Genomic DNA, 21,770 nt, shown 5'->3' on the forward strand with positions numbered 1-21,770 from the left:
AGATGAGCTAAGAAATAATAATATTAATTTGTATTTTAATACAAAACCCACAATATTTTAAAGTGCAAATAAATAATTGAAAATAGATTCTTAGAATTTACTTGTTGGTTTAAATATTGCTTCTTGATTTTCCTTTCTGCTACACCCTAACTCTAAGGACTGAAATAAATGGAACTATTCTATCTGATTTCCTTCAATTTTGGACCAAGGACCTTTTCTTAAGCAAAACACTCTGGATTTGTCAAAGGGTGTTAGATTCACATACAGTATTAGCAGGCCTTGACCCTAATTCAAGTAACCACACTGAAGAGTTCATGAATTAAAAATTAATCAGTGATGGTATCAGTGAAATTTGTGCTACAGCAAGGAAATCGCATTTTGGATTCTGTATCTCGAAGAGAACAGAGACACCAATAAGATTTACCACGTTATGAATAATAGACCATTTGGACAGGACACAGGAAAGAAATACAGGCGAACAGAAAGAACTGTTCCATAATTTTTAACAGTAAAATCCTTTTGAAGTCCATTAAAATAAAGTACTTACGGACCTGTGGTTATTTTCAAGTCCCGCTTTTCTGATTCCTACCTAACAAAAGATTTTCACAAAAATTCATATCTTGATTCTTTAAAATCCACAAAAAGGTAGGTTTCTCCAGCATCCACAGCCCCACTAAACCTTTCAGGCCACGTTTCCCTGAGTTCTATCAAAACATAAGCTACACGTTTCACTTTGATCCCCAGGGTAAGTAATCATGATGCAATTAAAGTTAGTAGCTTATAACCTAGGTTTAAATCAAACAACATGAGTATTTGAGCTGCTGAATCTAGAATTTAACAAATCTTCCTTCTTCAGCTGCATGGAGAATATAATTTCTCCAATTTCTGATGAAAGCTTGCAACCTCAGACAGAGTTCAGCCAATTCTACAAATAAGTTAACACAGGAACAAAAACCAGTCCATTTCACTGCTCATGTCTGTCTTTCTGGAAATGACTATATTAGGAGGAAGACACTTGTTTTTAAAACAGTGTCATGTTATCTCCCTGGTTACAGGTTAACAAATATGAATCCCAACACTAGCACAAGGCCCTAGTTAAGTATGATGTCCAAAAATCAGACCTTTTATCATGCACAGTTTTGAAACAAGAGATCAGGGGAAGAGAAGCATGTGGATGAAGTGGAAATACTAGGAAATACGTGTTCAAGCTAGCCTGATGAATACTCAGCCTAAAAATTTGCAACTGACATTTTGATAACCAACTTAAGGCCTGAAAACAAATTTATCTGTGTACAACGGAGCAGATGGGATGCTAGAGGAAGAAGCAAAAGATTGTTTAGCTGTCAAGAACAGCCATTTGCTTGAGAAGCTGAAAGATAGTCCCACAAAAACAAAGACAACATAGCGAAAACACTCAAGTCCTTTGAGATGGTCCACTGCTGACAATAACTGGCCTGATACAGTTCCACAACACCCAGCAACAAGCTTTCGTTTGATAAGTTTGTCTGTATAGGTGGCCAATTCACACACCTTTACATGTGCAATCTTCCTCCTATCTTCAGTTTTAACTCACTCTAATTTGCAGCCTTGGGGAAATAATACCAAAGTTAAAAGCAAGTTGTTCAAAATTAATTTTAATAATTTGCATTTTCTCATTTTATTATTTCATAGGTTTCTTGGCTTGATTTTGTTTTCCGATTCACCTTTTCTCAAGGCACTACTAATTTTGAAAGCACTGTAGTCCATGTCTAAGATTCGCAGTCTTCTAGAGTGTTTTTGCAAGAAGTTCTTGCTCTTGCAGTGGGGCAGCAAGTTGACTGTGTTCAACACTGCAAACTCAGCTTCACCAATAAAGCCCAGATCTTTACTGTAATACATCGTATGCTTCCTAATCTTGTACGTCTGTCAGTTTTCAACAGCACTAGGAAAAACAATAATGTACTAGAAAGCCATACTATAGTTTGCTTCTAAACATACTTGAAAAAACAAGCTTTCAGATTTTTCCATGTCTAAGCTAAGGCTTACTGTCCTCCCTGTGAGCTTATTCTGCTCTGGAGAAAAGACAGCTCTAGTTCTACCAAACATTTTATGTCTATGCTGTACAGGCTTTTAAGGACAGTACATAGGACTCTCTCCCTCTCTGTATGTAAAAGTATCATACAATAGATTCATATTTGTGCAATAATTCTGAAAGACAAGAAGTCTGAACAGAGATCACCTGAGCAGCAAAGAGAAAGCCGGTTGGTACTTTTATGGGAGTATTTAAAAAGCTTACTTGCTAAGTACACTGCTGTTACACGAAACAAAACTGCAAAAAACAAAATACATGGCCCAGTTTACTTACAGGTAGAAAGAATCATGTTTGGTTGTCCACTTATATTCAAATGAAAATGCAAACCTCTCTTCACCAGCTGTGCCAGTAAGACAGCCCTGAGCTTCTCGCTCTGATATAAAACATGGTAAACCACAAATACTGCTTGACCCCGCCTACTTATCTTTTATTTGAGAAAAAAAAAAAAGAGCTCCAGACTAGAATGTGAAAAAAGTGTCTGCTTTCTGGTGTTCAGCACATTTTACAAAATGAAGTTATTAAACTGTAAATCAGTAGGGCTAAGTATCACTTTTTAAAAAAAGGGGGGGGGGGTTGGAAATACAGCAGATGTAAGTCACTGCATTTGGTTCTCCAAATTTCCAAAACTGACTATAGAAATACTCAAGTGCAATTCTGATGGAATGTATTAAGCTAACTCTAGTTACCTTTAATAATTTGACTGCAAGCAAACTTCACCATGCTTCTCTCTGCCTACTTGCACAAGAAAACCAAAAAACCCCTCAAAACATGGTTTTGTGCAATCTATTTCTATTACACATGGCACAACAGCACAACTAACAAAAGAAAAAGAATATATGTAATAAACCTACTCAGGAGATGGCTGCAGCAAAATTGAAGTGCAACTACTCCTCATATCCCCTGGTACAAACTTAGATTAATTGAAGCAGGCTTCAGCAAGACTGTAGAAGCATTAGCCTCCAGCAGACGGAACAGGGCATGTAACTTCTACAGAGAGTTCAGGCATTTCTGCACTGAACACTTCATCACGACCAAATTAATTTAAATATATACTCGTACTACTACATATGTATTTAATATAGAGTGTGTATACACATAGATATAAACAGACTATCCCAACACCATATTCACATGAACAATGAGTTTGGCTTATGATGCACTAACAGCAAATGATTGGCAGCACATTAGTTGGTTCCAAACATTCATTTTATTTATATACACGTGTAGTATGACATTTTCTGTTAAGAACAGAAAGACCACTGTATGTACATGGCAGACAGAAAGAAGAGCCCTTCTTAAATACAGTTGAGAGTTTACTTTCTTTCATTTACAACCTCACGTATATAGTTCGTATGTTAATGAAGGTAGGACAAACTTGTGCTTGAAAATTTCAAGAGAAAAAACACACTTTACATAAATAAAGGCATGGAATTTATATATTTACAATACATACAGCATGTAAATTATTTTATAATTAATGTAAAACAAGGTATTATGGTACACTGACAGCCAGTTGTGCTGAATCTTGGACTTATTTTTCATTAGTAACAAGACGACTAACCATGGGAGGTCTCTGGTTAACCAAACAGCCTAGAATGGCGTGAGGCACATCACAGCTCCATTCTGGAGCAAAGTTCTTTTGAGTGTTAGACTAAACTGAAGACTATGCTTTTAACAACCTACTGTGCAAATGAAAGAGGCACATTTTGTGTTCTTGATGTGACATAAGCCACCCATCAACTGAGAAAAACATTTCTGGAGAATCTCTGGAAACATTTCAATGTCAGTAAATAGCCATTTATAGATACTTTCAATTTTTAAGCATGCAAATCACTATTAATACTACTGCCTGTGTAAAGAGAAACTCAGAAACGTGGACTGTATGTACACAAACCCAACCCACTAAATGCAAATTAGGCTCCTGGGCTTTGGCCACATTCTCTCTCTTCCTCCATAAAGAGCTCAACTTCCCAGCTATGCTGGCTTCCCAGAGAAAATTCAGAGACTGCTACTATTGCTGAAGATACTTTGCTTATTTCCCAACATCACGTAAAAAACTCTCATTGTACTGGAGTAGATCAGATGTTGGAGGTTCTCCACACTATTCAGCAGCACTCAGCAGCAGACAAGATCAAGCTTTCAGAAAGAAATGGTGAAGCCACATCTCTGGAAAGTAGCTGCTTTCCTGTACTTGTGCTGCCGCTGTATTTTTTCAGAAAGCATCTTCACCCTCTGCAATGTCAATGATCGTGTGAAGCAACTCTTCAAAAGTTGGGCGTCCTTCTGGTTTCTGAAAATAAAAAGCATGCACAACTGTGATCACAAAGCAATAAAATTGTGTTGATTTTGCTAAATTATTGGTCTTCATATCATTCTGTGGCAATTAATTTACTGTTCACTAAATGTGACACGCAAAAATATTTCCTTGTGTGGATTATAGATGTGTCACTATCTCAGTAAGTGTCACCTTTTTTTTTTATGCTTTGAAAAAGCATAAGTAAGTGTTGCTGGTCTGCACTCTTCACATAATTCATCATTTTGCATAGGGCAATACTTTTGCATTTTTCTTCCCTATACCCACCTCCCCCAATGAATTGCTCCAGTCTTTCACCATGCAAGCTGTTCGTGCTCCTAAGGATTTTGAGTGTCATTCTCTGAAGCCTCTTTTACTTCAACATTCTTTTTTTGACTCTGAAATGAAACTGTGTAATAAACTTACACAACAGCATCCTTCATCTACTTCATTTTCCATAGAGTTCCTTATTTGTTATAACATCCTGTTTGTTTTGTTTAATTACAGCAATACACTGACTTAGTCTCTTTGCTGACCTTGCTGAAACAGTTCATTTATTTTCTGAATATCCAGGTAACTTGCACTTTTCCTCCATTTATCAACATCTTTAGGTTTGTATCACCTGCTGAATTTTGCAGCCTCAGTATTCACTTCCCTCTACATTAATAAGTTTGTTAAATGAGGACGGATGTACCTAGTTAATAATATTTTACGACAAAGATTGACATATTGCCATTACTTGTATCCTGTTTGTGATTCACAAAGATTCTTTCTCTCCCCTGTGATGACTACTTTAGATTTAGATTTAGACTGCCAATGACACTAGGCTGTGTGGTTTGGTTGACATGATGGAGGGAAGGGATGCCATCCAGAGGGACTTTGACACGCTTGAAAGGTGGCCAATGCCAACCTCATGAAGTTCAACCAAGACAAGTGCAAGGTCCTACACCTGAGTCAGGGCGATCCCAGGCACAGCTACAGGTTGGGCAGAGAAGAGATTCAGAGCAGCCCTGCAGAAAAGGACTTGGGGGTGTTGGTTGATGAGAAACTGAACACGAGCCGGCTTCAGTGTGCACTCACAGCCCAGAAACCAACTGTATCCTGGGCTGCATCAAAAGAAGCGTGACCAGCAGGTCAAAGGAGGTGCTCCTGCCCCTCTACTCTGCTCTCATGAGACCCCACTTGGAGTACTGTGTGCAGTTCTGGTGTCCTTAACATAAGAAGGACATGGAGCTATTGGAGCAAGTCCAGAGGAGGGTCATAAGGATGTTAAAGGGGCTGGAGCACCTCCCGTATGAAGACAGGCTGAGAAAGTTGGGGCTGTTCAGCCTGGAGAAGAGAAGGCTGCATGGAGACCTCATAGCAGCCTTCCAGTGTCTGAAGGGGGCCTACAAGGATGCTGGAGAGGGACTCTTCCTCAGGGACTGTAGCAATAGGACAAGGGGTAATTGGTTGAAATTTAAACACGGTAAGTTCAGGTTAGATATAAGGAAGAAGTTCTTTACTGTGAAGGTGGTGAGGCACTGGAACAGGTTGTCCAAAGAAGCGGTAAATGCTCCACCCCTGGTAGTGTTCAAGGCCAGGTTGGACAGAGCCTTGGGCAACATGGTCTAGTGTGAGGTGTCCCTGCCCATGGCAGGGGGGTTGGAACTAGATGATCTTAAGATCTTTTCCAACCCAAACCATTCTATGATTCCATGATTCTATGTTCATACAAGTCCTATAAATACATTTTAATATTCAAAGATTATTAATAACTTATCATTATCTTTCAAATAATTTATTATTCCATTTTAATGGCCATTTCAAGCTGGTTACCAAGTACAAAAAAAAAAAAAAAAAAAAAAATTAATCTGATGATCTGTAGTTTCCTGTCTCCTGTGAATATCTTTTTTGAACTACAGATATTGTTATTCCGTGGCCCTCCAGGGGCACTGTTGGTTTTAACATAATTTTTGCTGCATAAACTAACTGGTTTGTAAGTTTGAGATCTTCGCCAGTTGGTTTGATGACTAATTGCTCTCTGTTTCAGCACCTTTGAGGAGAAGACAAGCGTCAGACACTATGTCATCTTTACTACAGGAAAAGAGCAGTTTTTCCCCAGCACCCCTCTGACAAAGACTAACTAGAAATAAATCATGTAGCTCTTTCCATTCTTGGTTTCCTCGACTGCTCTCTCAAAAGTAAAGGCACCTCATCAAATGCACCTATCCTTAGACACCCTTTGCTTTAATACCACAAAAATTATTTTATACTGATTTAGTTGATCAAGTATTAAATTTCGTTTTGCTGCCCCTCTGACCTCTGAAAACTGTACAGTGAGTATCATTCTGGGTTAGGAGGATTAACAGTACAGTATATATTTATCTTTCTTTATAAATTTGGGGATTTGTATTTAGAGTCAACTGCAAGTCTGTCTATTTCCTATATAATTTATGATCAAGTAACGAAGTATTCCTTTGAAAATATTTTCAGTCATTCTGGCATGTATCTGTAATGATTAATAAACTAAAGCAATATAAAATCAGATTCACCAACTCTGGGCTGTTCTGACTGAATTTTTTTGCTAGCGGCATTCATATGCAGGTATAATCATGACTAGCACAGATTTAGCAATTATTTCATTTTGTTACTAAATGCCTTTGCACACTTAACCTGACAGTCCATTTATTTCATATGAATTTCCTTGTTTTTCTTATTGCAGCTCTAGTTCAGTTGCAAACCAGGAGAAGATCTTTGTCTTATCAACATACACATGAATAGCTGAGCGAGCATGAACACCATCAGAATGCTGCAATAGAGATTAATTTTTCTTGTTAGATTGATCCTTTTCCAATTCAAAGACAAATAAGAAGTATGTACCTCCTGCCAGCACATCATCATAATTTCATACACCTGCTTACAGGCTAGTTTAGGCCGATACAAACGATGTCCTTGGCTAACCATTGTTACTACTTCATAGTTGGAGCTTTTTTCAAAGGGCATTTTTCCTTCTGTAAATACTTCCCACATTAAAACACCTAAAAAAAGGAAAATAAAAAGTAAGGCAATAAGTAAATAACTTCTTAAAAATATATGTTTGTTTTGAGCTCAGGGCTCAGGATTTCTAATAGATAAATAGTTTGAAATACATAATCTAGAAAGTGTTCACATGTATCATCACTGAAAAAAAAAAAATCTTATTCTAGCAGCATGGATTTTAATAAATAACAGTTCTAAAGGTCTCTGCGGAACTTCATGCAAGCATAAAACCATGGCAAAGGGTTTCTCTGAGCTTCTTCTCAGCTGCCTGAATTCTTCCCAATAACTGGAGCTTAACTGCTACTGATAAAATGTAAAAATAGTGCTTTCTTTCAATGATGAATGTCTTACCGAATGACCACACATCTGATTTGCTGCTGAATCGGCTGTAATTAAAGACTTCTGGGGGGCACCATTTCACAGGAAATTTAGCCCCTGAGGAACTTGTATATTGATCATCAAGGACATACCTGAGGAAATAAATAAATAAATAAATATCCTTCAGTCGGCCTCCAAGCCTGCAAATTGTTATTTAGATTTGGATATTAGAAGCTCCTATTGCCACCTACTGGCCATGACTGTTTCCATCCCACAACAAAAATAGCTTCTCTGGGGCAGGACTAAGGTTTCAGTCAAGACCCAGTTCATTTTTCTTATGATCTCAGAGTCTTCCCTCTTGATTATTAGCTATACAACACAGGCCACCTGCAAGTTGAATGTCTGTATTACAAGAGAAAATGATGCAAAAGCATTAATTTCTTGCTCTGCTTCTCACTGGCTAGTCTGAATTCAGATGTCAGAGGACATGCAAACTCAGTAGCACAGAAAGGTGGCAGAAGCCCAGAAGCTTCTTTGAGCATGCTCAAACCATGGTGACCAACACCTTCTTTGTAAGCACTGCTCCCCACTCCCTGCCTCATCCCTGATGCAGCACCCTGTGGTGCTACCAAGGGCAGAAAATTAACCCCTCACTAGGTCTCAGCACCTCCCAGCACTTTGGCTAGCAAGATGCAACTCTGAACCGTCTACCCCAAGAGGACACCAAACTCATCAAGCAGCCTTTTTCTATCATTTTTTTACCAAAATACAGATTAACAACTCTTATCACTGCAGCATGAGCTCTGCTGTCCAAGAAACAAGCTCTAATACGCTTTCTGCATCACTACAAGATTAATATTTGTAAGATTTTCACAGATGCTAATAGAAAGTTGCTAATAGAAGACCAATCAGACCATGGAGTGAGTTCAAAGCCAGGCCTCTCCATGGTAAGCACTAGACACACTTATTTCTCGTAGAGAACAAACTGACATAGTCTTGATTTTCAAGAATTAAAATTAGTAAGGAAATTGACACATGACAATAGAACAAACGGGCTTTAAAGGCACTTGGAAAATGTGACCAAAGGATGCTCCTTAGGGAGGTCAAAAAAGGTAACTTTTGCATGTAATTTTGCTGGGCATGTGTTGCCTCATGGCTAAGTACATTTCCCAAACCCCCACAAGTGTGTTTGCACACATCCAGCCATACCTTGTCATTCCAAAATCTGATACTTTGACCACTCCTGAGTCACTCACCAAGCAGTTCCTGGCAGCCTGCAAGTGGAATCATTAGAGTTGGATGAAAAACTTGCAGTCTCTTGCAGACAAATTACAACAGTCTAATAAGGACTTTGTCCTCATTGCTTAGCAAGTTCATTATTTTACCAAGTTCAATGCTGTATTCTCATCATAAAAGGTGATAGTACTGTTTTGACAACTAAACCATTTTGTAAAAATATCACCAGAAAAAATTATCATCAAGGGATTCATGAGTGGTGAAAATGGTACCTATACATAACAGAGATATGCTATTATATCAGTGGAAATAGCCATTAACTGTTTAGAAAAATTTCAAAGAGAATTTATTCCATTTTCTTGGGAGAAAGAAACCTCTTATCATTGTCTGTACACAGCAGTTTTAGAGACTTGATTAGATTCTGAAGAGCCAACTTCAACTACATATAGATTTCTGCAAGAACAAAAGCAGTTATTTACAAACAGGCTGTTTCAAAAAAGGAATGGCAAAGTTCAAAAATAAAAATTTCAAAGGATTGTACTGCCTAATGGGATGTTACCAGGTCTCTGTGGATAAAGCTGTTTCTCTCCAGGTACTCCATTCCCTCACATACATCTTGGCACATAGTGAGCAGGACGTCTTTACTCAAAACTCCCCGTTTTTTCCTCAGGTAATTGAGAAGGCAGCCGTGCTCCATGAACTCTGTCACGATGTAAATAGGTCTCTGTTGCGTGCACACGCCATACAGCTGAACTAATTTAGGATGCGTTAGCTTCCTGAAAAGATTGAGATCATGTTGACATTATTTCCTCCACCCAGTTCTCCACCCCACAAAACTGCAAGAATATCACCTGCCCAAAGTGTTTTATTTATAATCAGTATATGGTATCAGAAGCCTAGAACTGCAAATAGAAGTGCCAAGCACACAACTCACATCATTACTTTAGCTTCTTCAATGAAATCCTCTTCATACATCGCACCTTCCCGAATTGCTTTGATGGCCACTTTATACTGTGCCCTCCACTTCCCCAGGCGCACCACACCAAACAGACCGCTCCCCAGTTCTCTCATGAACGTCAGTTCTGAGGGATTAATTTCCCATTTTTCTGTAAAACAAAACAAATGACAGCCCATGACTCCTGTATTAAGGAACCTACTGAACTGGTAGGTGATAAGAAAGAAGAAAGGGAAACTGGATTACTAGCAAACTAGGGAATTTAGGGAGAAAATGTCTAGAATTAACTTGAAAACTAAACACTTCTATACTTCAAAAAATCAAACAAACTTCTAGGTAGACATGACCTTTAAGCAGCTTCTGACCAACACAGAAGGCAAAACTCAAGTCTTCCTGAGGCCAGTAATTACGTACTGGTATTATTAGACTTGACTTCAACAAGCTGCCATCATAGAAAGTTGCGCTAATGCATAGAAGCTGCTCACATCACCTGATGGGCCATGCTTAAAACAGGTTATTCCAAATTTATGTATAGAAAAAAGTAACCCCTCCACAAAGATCAAAGGGCCAAGGTTGAGTCAGAAGTCTGAAGACTTACGAAGGAGCCAAAGGCAGAGCTCAATGTGCCCATAAAAAGCATGGGGGAAGATGCTAAATTCCTGTGAAGCACCAGTGACATGTTCTGCCTCTCCTCACTTGTGCCCTTGGCACCACATGCCTACCACCAGCCATGATGCCTTGGCATGCCAATCCTCTTTGCAAGGGTCTCAGAGGTACAACTTGGACCCATGTGAAGTAGCATAGACAATCACAGTACAAAAGTCTTTAAAAATTTTTAGAAAGTACTGTAGCATCCTAACATACAGAAAATCATTAGAAAAATATACATGTAGATGAATATAACATGCCATTACCATAGCTGAATCCTGCCGTTGTTGGTGCTGTCGTCTTCTTTGGGGTCACTGGGTAACGCAGCCTGGTAACGAGACCTGAGATTCAATGACAATTCAAGAATTAACTTCTGAAATAGCACTAGGCAGCGAATCAGCCCCTTGCTCACTGCAAAGTTCAACACTGATTAACAATAAGCTTATTATATACAGCTTTGGCCATATTTTCTGCTATTATGTTGACTATTCAAAGTTGCTATGAGAGGGGTTTTTTCCCAGAATATCAACAGGAAATGCTGGGTGATCCGAATTTGATACAAACATCTGGAAACCACAGCTCATAAAGGAAATTTATGTACAGATTGGACTTGAAAAAAAATATACTCTATTAGTATCTGTGCCTTGAACCTGATTCCTAAATTCTTCCCATCCCATCGTACAGCAGATGGACACCAGCATCAGCCATCAGCTATAGATCTGAAGAGTCTAACCTTTACAAAGACTCATCTCTACTGATTTCCTGAACACTACATTACTGTTCTCCTCATCTATTTGGGAAGTGGGAAGGTTAGATGATTCTAAGCAGTGGTGATCAGCAGCACGTATCAGTGGAGCATATTCTAGGGAAGTACCATCCCTTTCCATCTGCTGTGGATTACTGGCAGCTGATAGAGACACTACATGGAGCTAAATGAATGATTTTTCCTTGACTTGATACAGCTATTCTTCTGTTACTCTGGGGACAGTAACATACTTATACATTTATTTATACACACACACACACACACGAAACCTTTCAAATTACTGCCTATATTGAAAAAAGTGTGAAAATGCAGTGTCCCATGACCTTCCTGACAAAGAAGTATCTATAAAAACCAGTTTTAGGGTTTTATTCCATTAAAAACCTAAAACATCTCACACTCCTTTTCAAGTCAACCCTAAGCGACAGAAAAAAAATCCAAGTCATTACCTGCTGCGTTATGTTTATGATAATCAATTATTTCTGGAATGGAGTTAAAGAGATGTTTTTCTGCGAGGTAGTACTGCTTTGGTGACGTCACTGTTTCTTTTATGTGGTAGTGTCTTATTCCAGATGAACCTTCTCTGGAAAAACAGCAACAACAATAACAACAATTAGCAACAACACAATGCTATTTGTTGAGAATTTAAGAGAAGCGCATTGACTAGGAACAGGAAACCACAAGGGCCAGCATGGGTGCCCAATGACACATGCTTCAGGAACAGCTGAATATCAAAGATCCCAAGCTCTGGTGACTCGCCTTCATCTCAGTGCTCAAAGTTGAACATTAACCTGGAAAAGGTTCATTTTCAGCCCAGCAAGCTCCCTGATCAAGCTCACCACATGCCAATGCAAACACGTGGGCTGGCAGGAAGGAAGAGACCGTACAGGGTGGGAGAGCAAGACCTTCTTTGGGTGGAGGTTCAGGTCTACATTGGATTAAACCCAACATGATCTAATCGTGGAATGAAGTTCATTCTAGTTACCCATCATTTCTATCACAGCAGCCCTTGTTTCTTTATTGAGCTCTCTCCAGGGCTTTACCCCCAGCCCATGGATTTGAATACAGATGCAAATGGATTCAGACAAGATAAGGTGCACAGAGCAGCCACAGAAACTCACCCTCCAAATTTTGTATAAAGGGAAACTGTATACAGGCCAGGCTGACTTGAGTCTCTCACCACAAAACCACCTTCTTTATCCTAAAATGCAAGCACAGGCAGTTTTGTACAAGTGGTGTTAAGCTGCATGTCTCTTCAACTCATTCTGTGATTTGCACATGCCAAAATAAGCCTCTGCTTTAATAAGAGAAGCCACTTTATTGTGAATTTCATGCAAGGCTGTTGAGCTCACCTCGTTTCTGAGGAGCTGCTCTGCTTTGCTTCTGTTCAGGTTTCTGCTGTACCACCTGAAACGCAACATCAGTAACCAAAACTTCTTAAGGTGCATGATTTACCCAAAATGCTCGAAGCAAAGTATTACAAAGCAACAGATTCAATAGTTTTATGATAAGTGAAGGTCTAGAACTGAACTTTGTTCCTTTGTTAATGTGCAAAAGGATCAGTCTCTATTACACTGTGCAGTTATCCCATAAAAATGCCCTGAAACAAATCCAGTGAGAGCCCAAAGAAGGCAATAAAGCTCAGGTAATTGGCAAGAACTTCTCAAACCCATGCAGACTGATGGCAGTAGTTGCTCTGAACAGCAGCCCAAGGGCAGGCTGGCAGCCTCAGGGAAGCAGCTGCCTGCACACCAGTTGAGCCACTTGCAGAGCTGCCTGCTAGACTCCTACTACATTCAATAACTTCATGGTTCTGGTTCTTCAGGGACAACCACCTACCTAAGAGAAGGTCAAAAGTGAATTAAATGTCACAGCTGGACATCCCTGAGCTCTGTGCTGTATGGGCAGGTTAAAGCAGCCACAGAAGCACTGACGTTTCAGCCAGCTGCAGCGAATAATATAAAAAGGAAAAACAAACACTGCTTGCAAATGGTGTGACGCAATGGTTTTGGGCTATGCTGTCACGGTGGTAACCAAGCAGGGAAGTGGCACAGCACTCTAATCAAGTTCTGCTCTTCCAGAGCTAGTGGTTTCTTGCAGTTGGTAGATAACCTGCAGTAATGCCCCCTGGACTGTGCAGTGACTTAGAATTACAGTCTCAAGGTGGTAAGCACAAAGTGGCTGGACCAGAAAAGGCAACCCAGTTCGTTCCTTCCTTCCTTCCTTCCTTCCTTCCTTCCTTCCTCCCTTCCCTTTCTGCCAGCCCTGCAGCTCAGCCCAGAGCAGGGCAGGGCTCTTAGCCAGAGCCTCTAAGATGAGAAAGCAACAAAGAACAAGGAATTCCCTCTAGTAAAGCTGAGGGGCAAAATCCCAGATGAAATTCTAACTTCTATCAAAACACAGCAGTAGGAGCCATACATGGATGAGAGTAGAGTTTTGGAGCTACTAATGTGGGTTTGTAAACTGGTTTTAATTATTATTTCCTCACGGCTCCATTTTCATTTTATCTAAGTCATGAAATACGTTCTAAGCTCTCAGGCACAACAATCTACGCTGTACTGAAATTTGAATATCAAGAACAGACTTGGAGACTACAGTGTTAAATTAATAACTACGCCATAATTAAACATCAACTGGAAAAAGCATTTTTTTAAAAAAAGCTATTTTTTATAACTGATAAGTTATATGCACACATACACTGAGTCTTAAAATGCACCAAGTGATACCTTTCCTTGAAAACTGGAACTGCCTTCCAAAATCTCTGATATGTTATGTTTTCTTTGAATGATTTCCACTGTTTTCTACTCTACTATCTTACTGCCACACACTTGGGCTTAACATATCACTTTAATATAAAAAAAACCCAACATTCAGCACATTTAATGGTTAAATTTCGTTTGAAGTTTCCCTTTGTCTATCAGAGAATTAGGAGAGGTTTTTTTTCACTTTAACAGTGATAGCCCAAAACCTACATGCCTGATGGCCATCTCACTTGTCTCTACATTACAAATCACAGCAAAATCAGTGAGAAGAATCAGAACAAATACATATGCCCATTTCAAATAGTTAAGTTTTGTATCTGAGAAAATTGCTGTCGTATGTAAATAATTGCTTTCAAAACTTCAAAAATACATTGTCATTCTTAAAGCACAGATTCCATTTTACGATCTTCCAGATTTTAATTCAAGTATTCACTTACTCATATTGATCAAGATTATTGGACTTCTTTCCTGTTACATAGTTGCTTGGAATATATCCTTGTTTTCTAAAAATAAATAAATAAAATAAATATATATATAATCTGAGTGAAAACATATAAAATCGCATGACGTGCAGAGGTCTCTTGCTGTAATTCATTACTGATCCACCCACTCTACTGCTGATTATACAGAAACTAATTCTCTGCATCAACATTTCCACATTAACTTTCAGTGTTCCTAGAGGCAGCAGAAGTGTCCAAGAAAACTTAGCAAAAGAGGTGAAAGAGAGTAACTCTCTGCTGCTCTGTCACTTCTGTGCCTAAAAGTCCCCGTCAGTCACTGGGAATATGTTTGGAGCCTGCCACAGCCTGGTAACTTGCAATTACCCCTAACATGTAACAGGGACCTGATAAATATTGAAGCTTCCACCTTTAAAACCACAGGAAAAAAATCTTAATCTAGGGAATGTAAAGTTGTAGTAATTAAGGCATCTCACTATAACTCTCTATCAACTCATTTAAAGATTCCTCTAATGATCCAGCTATTAAATAAGATGATGATTATACAAGTCTGGAAGTTGGAGCCTGCTGAGCTGAGTGTTAACCATATTGCTCCCTAATGAGCCGTTCCGCTGGGAAGTGAGAGTACTATCCTAGCCTAGCAAGGTTTTGCAGGCTGGCTAATGCTTTACGTGGGAAACCATAAAGCCTGACAGGAAATATAATGGGAAAAGCTTTCAGGTCTGCAATAGCCTTTGCACACAGGCCCTCTAATCTTTCAAGAACCACACTATTTTAAATTGGTTTCTATGTGGGAATAAAGATATGAATGAGATTTCAGGGCTGGGGTCTCAAGTGGGGTATAATACTGTTCTATATTGACTACGTGCCAACAAAAACTACAACGTGGAAATAGCCTTATAAACTCCATAATGAAAAATAAGGAACTTATGTTTACCCATATTTGTCTCTTGCCTTCCACCAGTGAAGGTCATTCTTCTCAATCACTGTATATTCTTCACCTTTCTCTAATCTTAAATCATGATGTTCTGTAGGCTCAAAGTCATATATTGCTACCACTATCTCCTCCTCTTCATTCCCATTTTCTTCTGGAGGAACAGGTGGTGGAGGCCTTCGCTGAAAACAACCCAACACTGTTATCATCTCACTTGGCTCCATTATTCCACTCCAACACCCCTACCATCAAACCAGTGCAAACCAGCAGACAATCACCTGGGTGCCATCCATGGGGCTGCCTCACGCTGAAGCCCCACAGCTGCCAGTGAAGGGCAACACCAGCTGGCATTTGCTTTTTGACCACCTCTCCTACCAGCAGTACAGGTACAGCTAATAGGTGCAGCTAAATTTCAGTGGGAATTTTTCCGCCCTGAGATGGAACATGATGCCCATTGACATATGCAGAAATAGACCTTCGCTCCAGGATATGGAAAGAATCTCGGGAAATTTAAACACCATCTCAAAAAGCAGCAATTATCTAGTCAACATTTTGAAGATTCTACCTACCATGCTTTTTTCTGGCACTGGAGAGGGCAATCTCATCACACCTAGAAACAAAGCACAGGAAAGGATTTGTCCATTTAGCTATAAATAAAAAAAAAAAAAAAAAAAAAAAAAAAAGGTGTAAATTTCAGATAAGGTTTTAATAACTTATCTAGCCTTCAGGATAGCTTAGTAAGTCAGAAAGCAAATAAACTTCCAATTAAGCTTTGGGAAAACACTGATTAAATATTCTTGAGAAAACATCTTAAATCAGCCAGCAGGCTACATTTACCACATATTTTGCAATGTCTGTGCCACCCCAGAATGTTCCACACAGAGATCCCTGAACCAACCCTCAGATGCAGAAATATATGAGAAATAAAAAAGAAATAGAGATAAAAAAAGGTATATAAAAAGGAAGCAGTGTTCTTGTCACCATGATAATCTAAAGGTCTATACATCTGCTCTTCTAAAAATAATACTCTCCTGATCCTTGCTTTGCTAAATAAGGCATAAAAGTTGTATCTATATTTTTATTACTTCTCTCAGATCCAAAAGAATTTTTTTCTCCTGCGCTGCTTTTTCTCTCCACACTTAAGACGTTAACCTATATGTCATATTTTATGTCTTGCTGAATAAGGCCAGCCATGAGCCACTGTTTATTCTTTGAGTCTTTTAATGCAACTAAATCCACAGGTCTGCATCATTGCCATTTAAGCTGCTGACACAGGAAATCATCTGGGCATCGCTGATTTCACTGGGAGGTAAGCAATGGCTCAACTTCTTTTCCTATTATGGAATTTTCCTTAAATTAGGACTGAATAATTACTTTATCCTTATGTAGGACAATACTGCCAGTGAGGGTCACGCTACATGCTACAGCATCCGCTGCTGAACAAGCCGAACTTTGATTTGGGTGCTGAAAAATGCATGAACCATGACTTCCACAGGCGCATCAAGGTTCAGCATATGGACATTTACAAACCTCTAAGAAAATTCAGTCATCAGTCTGTAAATACATTAAGCCTTCTTGTATCATTTTTACACTGGTGTAGTAACACTGAGTAGCAACACCATGTAGTAACACAATTGTTATTCTTTTACATGAGTATGTGCAAGTTATTTATTACAACTGAGGAGCTGACAAGGATTTCTAGCTCAATCTTTTTCATCATCAGGTTTTATCCTCAGTCCGAGGTAAACATTTTGTCAAATAAGTTTCACATTAGAAAAACAAACCAAGTGAAATTCAGCAACCTCAATTAATCCTTTCAGTTTTCTATAAACATTTTTGCAAGGATAGTTTACGTTTGTTTTACTTGAGGCACAGTATTAGTGATTCACTCTGCTCTGTAAATTTGCCTAATACTTAGGGCATACAGGTGTGGTGATGGGATCATATAAAAACGCAGAAAAATATGCCAAAACAACTTCACATGAAAACATATGTACTTACTGTTTTCAAAAAGATTGTATTTTTCACAGCCGGGTGCTAGTTTTTCCGTCTGCCTGCAGCACTGATAAATTCCCTCTGTCCAGAATTTGGGATGATATTTTATCATTATATTGCTGTTGTTCTTTATTTCTGCAAGAATAAAAAGAGCATATATTGAAAGATAAAAAAAGCCACAAACGAAATGGCAAGAGGACTATTCTTAATAAATATTACAGTATCTTTGAAATGAGGCATAATCTTCCCTTGTCCTTACTTTAGCATTGCTTCTTTTCTAGACCTTCTTGGAAGTTTACATGGAGGTCATACAATGATAGCAGATGACATTTTTAGGATAACACATGACTTAATGGCAGAAAAGAGTGCTATACTCCCTGCCTAAACCAGCCATCTCAGCAGGGGTTTGATACATCCATGAAAGGAGACCCATGCAACCACCTGCACTGTGCAAACCAGTCAGGCAGCTGTGAAGGCCCTGAGGGCTCTGCCTGCCCCTTTTGTTTTTATTACTGCTTCAAATGACTCAATTTCCTCTACAAATAATGTTCTGAGGGGAAAGACAGCTGACATTTATGGCTATTCCACGACACAATGCTTGAGTTTGGTCTGAAAGGCTCATTTCCCCCATTCTGGATGAGTTACAGAGGTTATTCCTTGCCCTGTGGTCCCCAGCCCAGAAATTATTTCTTATTACTTTACAGAGCACCTTCAATTAATGTGAGCATTTGATGGTGGCAGAAAGCATTAAGAGGCTCTTGGAAAAAAAATTATCCTTACTCACTGTGATAGCACTTATCAGACTGCATCTCAATGGAGATGCCTCCTGACATTTTACATCAGTTTAAGGGCCTCAATGTTGTCTATCTACATCCAAATAAAACTTTTGAGTGATGCCATTAACCAGCTTGGATAGCCTTTTTGATGATTTATACATTGTGCAAAGGCAAAGTGTCAAATTCTGGACTTCAAAAACCAAATTAAATCAGTCTGGGTGTTTGATACTCCCAGTACCAGTTATCATACACTGTGTATGCAAACGATTAGCTGGCCCAATAAATAAATAAAAACCAGTGGATATATGCAACAGAAGCTCTACAATTTTATTTTTCTAGCTTGTTGTGTGTTGACACTGGCCACCAGCTGAGCACCCACACAGCCTCTCACCCACTTCCCCCACCCAGCAGGGAAGACAATATAAAGACGAAGAGGAAAAAACTTGTGGCTTGAGATAGAGACAGTTTAATAACCAAAAGAAAGGAGAAAAAAAACCCCAAGTAATGTAAAAGCAATCATTCACCATCTCCCACAAGCAGATCAATGCCCAATCAGTCTCTGAACAATGGCCAACATAGATGCCAAAAAACCCCAACCCCCCTCTTCCTCTACCCCAGTTTTTATTGCTGAGCACAAGGTTACATGTCCTGGAACATCCCTTTGGTCAGTCCAGGTCCTCTGTCCTGGCTGTGTCCCCTCCCAGCCTACTCATTGCATGGCCAGAGAGGCAAAAGAGCAAAGCCTCCAGGCTGTGCAAGCACTGCTCAGCACCAACTAGAACACTGGTGTGTTTTCAACATTGTTTTGGCTATGAATCCAAAACATGGCACCAAGGTAACTCCAACCCAGCCAGACCGCTCAAGTAAGGTATCTATGTATGTCAGATGTTAAGTATGAGCATTTTACATTACCTTCTTTCAGGTTCCTCACCCACTGATCCCGGCTTTGTGCACTTGGTGCAAAAATATAAAGCGTATTAGCATCATATACAACCTGTAGGAGGGGAAAGCAATAATCAAAATACATTAATCTGGTAGTATTTATTTATTCTGCAGGAAACAGAACAAATGACTGGTACATTTGGCAAAATTAGTGTCCTTGGGCACAAAATGAAGAAACTGGAAAAAGGTTATTAGGGTTTACTATTCTTATATGATGCTTTCAGTAGAATAAGTATTTTGTAATGGTATATTATTTTGAGAGAATTCCTTAAAATGTTTGCTTCACACTTTACTTTGTTCATTCTTCACCATGTGTTTTCTAGAAACAGTTCAATTTTATTGCTAAAGCTATTTCATAATCAGACATCCTTTGTTCCTGGCCATTTTGTAACTTCTTGTTATTCTGTACTGCTCTGCGGTGATTTTTGCCTTTTATTTCTTCATTGCTTGTATTGGTGGGAAGCAAGTATTGCCCTGAGAGAAAGGGGCCAGAGTCGCCTCTCTGGCAGCAGAATTCACCCTCCCTCTGACTGTTCCCTCAATCGTAAGCAGACACAGCATCAGACTCTCAATACAGTTTTTCTCTCCTCTAAGCGCTTTGTTTTCTGTGTTTATATCCATTCAGTTCACAACGGAAGAAAATGCCACAAGTTTTATCTTGATTTTTCTTATTCCTATATAATTTAATGGTAATTTAATGTAGAAGAATGGTGACAGGGAAAACAGGATGCCAGCTAACCCATTGTGGAGGAAGACCAGACAAAAGCACTTTCCAGTCAAAACCCAAGCAGAGAGTGTGGGGGAAAAAGACCAAGTGTGTGGGGCACAACTCCCAAGGAGTACTGCAGAGGGAGTAGAGCTTGCTGGGGATGGGTTTTAATCATTGAGCCTGAACCACCGTGCCAGAGAACGGGCTCAGTATTTCAAAGTGGCAGTAATTTCAAGCAGGTTATATTCAAATGCCTTGGTGCTGCTGACAAAAGCACTGCAATTTATCTATTTTATATTAAAGGAACATACCTGAAATGGATATTTATTTTGACAGGGAATAATACCATCACTTTTTACAACTTCTACACATTTAATCCTTGAAATATCCACAGATCCTTTTCTGTACTTTTTCTGTAAGAGAAAAAGCAAAACATGATGTAAAATATAACCCATTTATCTTTTTTTTTTCTTTTCCTGCAGGTACTTCTTGCTTTCTTTTACAATCATGATATTGATGTTACTTTAACTGTAGAAATTAATTGAAAAATATATGGGGGGAGAAGGGGAGGAAGAGAGAAAGAGAATAAAGATCTACACTGGTGAAAGTGCAGAGTACAGTCAAATTGCTTAGTAAGAAATACCACTTCTTTCTATAGAAAGTTTCCAATCAGTTGTAATCACAGGTTTAATCTACTCTTCTTTACAAAAAAGAACTTGAGTACAGATGAAAGAAGGCTTCCCCTTTGCTGATTTTAAATTATGATTAAAGCTGGTGAAGGAAATAGGTTCCAATGCATCATCTCATGCGCTCCCTTCACTCTGTTGCTGAAGTCCTTCCACCATTTTGCCATGTTTTGCCATGTTTCCAGAGAAACTGGGATGCTGCACAGGCAATACAAGTTCCTGCAGATGCAGGAAGCAGAAGGTGGGGTGAAACCCATCCCTGGGCCAAGCTGGTGTCCGCATTGAGGGAACTTCTTTGACCAAGGCTAACAGAAACCCAGAAAAAGCAAGGTCAAGAGCACAGACTTCTGAGAAGGTTTGGCTCACCTAAATTAATAACTATGCAGATTTTAAAGAAGGCAAGGAGTCCCCATGGTGCTCAGCAGGTGCTGCCCACACGAACACTGAATGGAAATACTGTGTAGTTCAATACTAGAGAGGAAACTCCTTGGAAGGACAGCCAATAACTGGAGTTAGAGTGCACTGGGCTTTACTCTAGATGTGAAAGCAACAGGTAATGGCAGTGAAGCCTGCACACAAGCAGACCTTTTTAGGGAATTTTCTGTTCTGAAGGAATTGATCAAAACCATTTTCCTTTACCTGAAGCCACAGAGGCTAAAAATGAAAGCCCAGCACAGAAATTTACAATATTCTGTACTACATTGCAAAGGGAAACACCTGAAAGATTCAATTCTCAGCACAAAATTGCGATGGATCTACAGAGACTGTATAGGGCCACCCTCTCACTTTTGGGAGAACCAACTCTCTAATAGGAGAGGAACTTCCTACTAGAATCCAGAACAAAACAAAATAGGCAGCAGCTCATGGCTAGACCTGAACTAATCCAGGTCAAACATTTTGACTCGCCAAGCACATAGAACACACCCAGTCCAGACTACAGCTTATGAAAGATGGACACTTTTCGCACAGTGCGGAAATAAGTAGTAATTGGTGAATAACTTAAGATACTCCAGTCCTAACTTGGTTGCCCTCTTCTCTCCTCAGGATGGAAATTTCAACCCAAATAGCAGACGTCTGGCACAATCGCAAGCAGCTGAAAACACAGTCTTACAAACAGAAGCAGAACAAATATAGGTGTCATGATTCCACCACCCTAGAAACACAATAGTTACTACCCATGGAAAACACACAAGTTTCATCAGC

General features: G+C 39.3%; 1 protein-coding gene across 2 annotated transcripts in view; it reads right to left on the minus strand.

Moving 5' to 3' along the window:
* Positions 1-3,259: 3,259 nt before the first annotated feature.
* TEC (tec protein tyrosine kinase) overlaps positions 3,260-21,770 on the minus strand; it is a 51,240-nt gene continuing 32,729 nt past the window's right edge. For both annotated transcript variants that reach the window (XM_030492096.1, XM_030492095.1), the window contains 16 exons: positions 20,193-20,294; positions 19,143-19,224; positions 17,461-17,589; positions 16,029-16,069; positions 15,463-15,641; positions 14,505-14,570; positions 12,658-12,712; positions 12,427-12,506; positions 11,755-11,888; positions 10,809-10,883; positions 9,874-10,045; positions 9,499-9,715; positions 8,913-8,977; positions 7,737-7,855; positions 7,227-7,384; positions 3,260-4,361 (listed from right to left, as the gene is read on the minus strand). In XM_030492096.1, the coding sequence (XP_030347956.1) occupies positions 4,284-4,361; positions 7,227-7,384; positions 7,737-7,855; positions 8,913-8,977; positions 9,499-9,715; positions 9,874-10,045; positions 10,809-10,883; positions 11,755-11,888; positions 12,427-12,506; positions 12,658-12,712; positions 14,505-14,570; positions 15,463-15,641; positions 16,029-16,069; positions 17,461-17,589; positions 19,143-19,224; positions 20,193-20,294 (1,752 nt within the window). In that variant the 3' untranslated portion in view covers positions 3,260-4,283. The remainder of the gene's footprint in view (positions 4,362-7,226; positions 7,385-7,736; positions 7,856-8,912; positions 8,978-9,498; positions 9,716-9,873; positions 10,046-10,808; positions 10,884-11,754; positions 11,889-12,426; positions 12,507-12,657; positions 12,713-14,504; positions 14,571-15,462; positions 15,642-16,028; positions 16,070-17,460; positions 17,590-19,142; positions 19,225-20,192; positions 20,295-21,770) is intronic.

Source organism: Strigops habroptila, chromosome 7 (assembly GCF_004027225.2).
Source record: "Strigops habroptila isolate Jane chromosome 7, bStrHab1.2.pri, whole genome shotgun sequence".
NCBI classification, from domain to species: Eukaryota; Metazoa; Chordata; class Aves; order Psittaciformes; family Psittacidae; genus Strigops; species Strigops habroptila.